The following is a 4,862-nucleotide window of genomic DNA, read 5'->3' on the forward strand; positions in this document are numbered from 1 at the left end:
AGACATTAATTACATGCATTTTCATAATATACTAATTATGGTACTTAAAAGTGCCCCCAGAGGTATTCATTAACATTTCCCTTTTTTCTATTGCATGACACGTACTTGTTTAACATATTAAATACAGTACGTGTTATTTTTACACGCCAATTTTTAGAGCTTCTTGAAAAACTTTTTTTTAATCAAAGCGGAACAAGCTAGTTCATGATGATGAATTCGGTGGTGGCCTCTGAATTTTGGCTGGATTCGACTTAATACGGATGGTGCTTTTAAAGGTGGCCAAAATGCAAGCTGTGGAGGGGTGTTTAGAGGTGATAAGGGAGAATGGGTTTGTGGGTTTTCAAAAGGGTTGGGCTCTTGTAGTGCTTATGTGGCAGAGTTGTGGGGTGTGTTTGAAGGTTTGAAGTTGGCTCATTCTCACGGTTATCGTAAAGTGGAGCTTCACATAGATTCTTCGAGTGTGATATCTTCCATATCCCGTGATCAAGGTGGTATTATAGGTTGTCGGACCCTTCTGCATAATATTCGACGGTTGAACGACCAAGATTGGGAAGTTCAAGTTCGTCACTCCTTTAGAGAAGCCAACGCTTGTGCAGATGCGATGGCGAATATGGCTTATGAAAGTGATTTTTTTGTATGAGCAATGTCCCGCTCAAATTAGATCTCTTTATTTAGCAGACTTTGTTGGCATTTCAACTCCGCGTCTTGTGAAGTTGTAGTTGCATTCTTTCGGGCTTCGACCCTCTTGTTATCAAAAAAAAAAAGTTTTAGAGATCTTGAAAAACTTAAAGCTTGTTTATTACTCCTGTACTTTATAATTTACTTATACCGTGTCTCAAATCAGTGGCGAAGCCACGATTATTACAGAGCCTGGGCAAAAAGAATTTGCAACACATTTATAGGTGTTTACATATGAAATTGCAAGCAAATAATCAAAAAATCTAAAGAAATTGCCCAATTTATAGGGATCTATATAAGAAATTTAAAGGAATTTTTACATAACAAATTGCAAAAAAATTGAACCGGAGCCCGGGATCGCCGGGCGGTGAAACCGCCGCTGTCTCAAATACGTATTTAATTCAATATTAAAAAGTACTTAAATTAAAATAAATAAACAAATCTATAATTTAAATAATGTTCAATATTCCCTAAAAAAATGTTCAATAATTTAAATAATGTTCAATATTCCCTAAAAATATGTTCAATAGGGGTTAAAAAGTCAGTTTGGCTCGATATTTGGAAGGAAAAACATCCCAACCAATCAAATTGATGAAGAAAATATTTATTTGGTTTTTTTTTTTTGGTTACATAATATTTATTTGGTTTAATCGGGTCTATTTTAGTGAATCTTAAAAAAGATTTTTAAAATACCATAGTTTTTTATTTACGGTTAAAACAAGTGGATAATCTATAATGAGAGAAATAATATAAAATGATTAAAAAATACATATTTTTTGAGATAACACTACTTAATGATAAAATATAATGGTTTTTTTAGGTGAGCAAATTTAAATGACGTTAAACCAATATCTGAATAAATAATAAAGATCAAACTTATCTGAATAAATAATAGAGATCAAACTTGATCAGTTTGGTTCGGTTTAAATTCAATGCACGATGAAAGAAAAAAGGTAAATCAATTTAATTGGTTTGTTAACTTGAATCTTCAAATTTATGATGTCCTTGATTTGATGCCTAATAGGTGAGATACATAGATGTACTCACAAATCTAACTACCACCAATATAAGTTAATCTTATGAGTAAATTTATAAATGGTACCCATAAACTAATTTTTATTGGCTATTGAATAAATTTATAAGTGGCCTAGACTTTTTGTCAAAAAAAAAGTGGCCTAGACTTTTTTTATTCAATGCTAAAAAAAAAAAAAAAACCTTTAACATAACGTAACCAAACTTGCAGCCATGTTTTTGTTTTGACGTAACTAAACTTGGAGCCATGTTTTGTTTGGTCTAAATGTTGGTAGGTAGGTATGTAGCTCAAACGATTGACCATTTGAAATTTAACTACCCCGATTGAAATTTTAAAATATTCAGTTGGCACAAAATTCTCCTCTTTTTTTATTGCTTTAGAACTCTTTCCTCTTGACTTTTTCCCCAATTTATTCTTTGATATATGCAAGTGGTCATGTAAGGCTTGACCCAAATATATAATAATGTGTCTCCATAAGCATAGTTCAGTTGATAGAGATATACATTGTTACATGCAGAGGTTAGGGTTCTAACTTCAAACGCTTTACTTATTCCCTTTTTCACTAGGCTACTTGACCAAAAAATAAATATAAAACAATGTTATACACGATGACATGTTGCAATTCCAATTCCAACCCTAGATTTCATTGATATTTATCTAACATGTTATGCTACTCATTATAGTAGAAGTTAACGTTAATTTCACAGATTTCTTTTATCGAAGATAATTCTATTTGAGATATATAAGATACTAAATATGAATATATTTGAAAGTTGATCCTTTAGAGTTTAATCCCATTTGTAATGTACAACTCAAGTTGGTAAATAACATGTTCTTATAGATGGCTATCATGATGCATGTACCTTAAGATTTCCCAAAATATTTTCCTAATAAAATATCATGAGTTATTGTGTATCTAACAAAAGGGTATACTAAAGGTCTTGTAAATCATGCGGGTATTTCCCACCAAACTCCTACAAGGCTGAGAGACGACCAGCCAGCCAACAATATAGTATTTATTGTTAAGACCAAGTTGTGTTTGAAAAAATATATAAAAATTGTACAAAGAAAATGAAACAAGTGTTTGAGAGTGAAGCACGTGATGTTCAGCTACCTACCCTCCAATGTTCACTACTTCCCTTCCACTCTTCCCTTCATATAAAATCATCTCACCCCAAACATATTTCCACCACAACACTCTTCAGCCTTTTCCTTTTCTACAACTAAGTACTGTAAACCATAGAGTTCAAATTACAGTACTTTACTTTCATTTGATACCAACCTACCAATTACCATATCATTGCTACATAGAAACTATATCAAGATGGTGAGTGTATCTGAAATTCGTCAGGCTCAAAGGGCAGAAGGCCCTGCAACCATCATGGCCATTGGCACTGCAAATCCAGCCAACTGTGTTGAACAAAGCACATATCCTGATTTCTACTTCAAAATCACAAACAGTGAGCACAAAGTTGAACTCAAAGAGAAATTTCAACGCATGTGTAAGTATTCTTTTCTTCTATCTTATATTTTTATGATCACTTGTGACACTAAATTTCCCTATCAAATTGTTTCAAGGTATTTGCATTAAAAGACCTACTATCATGTGATTGGTTTTGGTATTTCCCAAAAATTATTGTACTAATGTAATTTCTTTAACTACTTCAGGTGATAAATCCATGATCAAGAGGAGATACATGTATCTTACCGAAGAGATTTTGAAAGAAAATCCAAGTGTATGTGAATACATGGCACCTTCATTGGATGCTAGGCAGGACATGGTGGTGGTAGAGGTACCTAGACTAGGAAAGGAGGCTGCAGTGAAGGCCATAAAAGAATGGGGCCAGCCAAAATCAAAGATTACACACTTGATCTTTTGCACCACAAGTGGTGTAGACATGCCTGGCGCCGATTACCAACTCACAAAACTCTTAGGTCTTCGTCCATATGTGAAGAGGTATATGATGTACCAACAAGGGTGCTTTGCAGGTGGGACGGTGCTTCGTTTGGCCAAGGACTTGGCTGAGAACAATAAAGGTGCTCGTGTGTTGGTTGTTTGTTCTGAAGTTACTGCTGTAACATTCCGTGGTCCTAGTGATACTCATTTGGACAGTCTTGTTGGACAAGCACTCTTTGGAGATGGAGCTGCTGCACTCATTGTTGGTTCTGACCCAATACCAGAAATTGAGAAACCTATATTTGAGATGGTTTGGACTGCACAAACAATTGCTCCAGACAGTGAGGGAGCCATTGATGGTCATCTCCGTGAAGCTGGTCTAACATTTCACCTTCTTAAAGATGTTCCTGGGATTGTTTCAAAAAACATTGATAAAGCATTGGTTGAGGCTTTCCAACCACTAAACATCTCTGATTATAATTCAATCTTCTGGATTGCTCACCCAGGTGGACCCGCAATTCTTGATCAAGTTGAACAAAAGTTAGGCTTAAAACCTGAAAAGATGAAAGCCACTAGAGAAGTACTTAGTGAATATGGTAACATGTCAAGTGCATGTGTATTGTTTATCTTAGATGAGATGCGAAAGAAATCGGAACAAGCGGGACTTAAAACCACAGGAGAAGGCCTTGACTGGGGTGTGTTGTTTGGCTTCGGACCTGGACTTACCATTGAAACCGTTGTTCTCCATAGCGTGGCTATATGAAATGATTGATTGTTTTATTTTATTGTATTACTTTTAAACTTGCTTGAAATTCCATGTAAGAATAAATACAGAGTTCATGTACCATGGATGTTAAAACGAATATACCATTTGTAGCTTCTTCTTTTTCTCGCAAATATCGTTAATTGATTTTATTTTAATATTTGTTACTGATTTAAAATAAATATAGTCACACCCCTTAACTATTAATAAATAGCATATTTGCATAAAATAATAATTATATCTCCGATTTTTCATATAAAAATGAGTATATAGAAAAATAATATAGATGTTAAGATCAATACTCTCAACTGTCTACACCTCCGTTGTTTATAAAAGCTAAGATCACTAATATATACAGTCTTCTTTGTTGATCTTCATTCTTGATCTAGCTTCAGTCTTCTTTGTTTTACTTGGCTCTTTATTCTTGATCTTCAAATACTTCCCCAAATGTATTGGATAAAGGGTAATAGTATGAATTTCATTTATGATCT

General features: G+C 34.0%; 1 protein-coding gene across 1 annotated transcript; it reads left to right on the top strand.

The window, feature by feature from the left end:
• Positions 1-2,899: 2,899 nt before the first annotated feature.
• Positions 2,900-4,505, top strand: LOC146919032 (chalcone synthase 9). Its single transcript, XM_085712299.1, has 2 exons — positions 2,900-3,213; positions 3,380-4,505. Exons 1-2 carry the CDS (start codon positions 3,036-3,038, stop codon positions 4,369-4,371), a joined length of 1,170 nt encoding a protein of 389 aa, XP_085568425.1. The 5' UTR covers positions 2,900-3,035; the 3' UTR covers positions 4,372-4,505.
• The last annotated feature ends 357 nt before the right edge of the window (positions 4,506-4,862 follow it).

This window comes from Medicago sativa, chromosome 5 (genome assembly GCF_051527215.1).
Source record: "Medicago sativa cultivar Bolivia chromosome 5, Bolivia_mono, whole genome shotgun sequence".
Taxonomy (NCBI): Eukaryota; Viridiplantae; Streptophyta; class Magnoliopsida; order Fabales; family Fabaceae; genus Medicago; species Medicago sativa.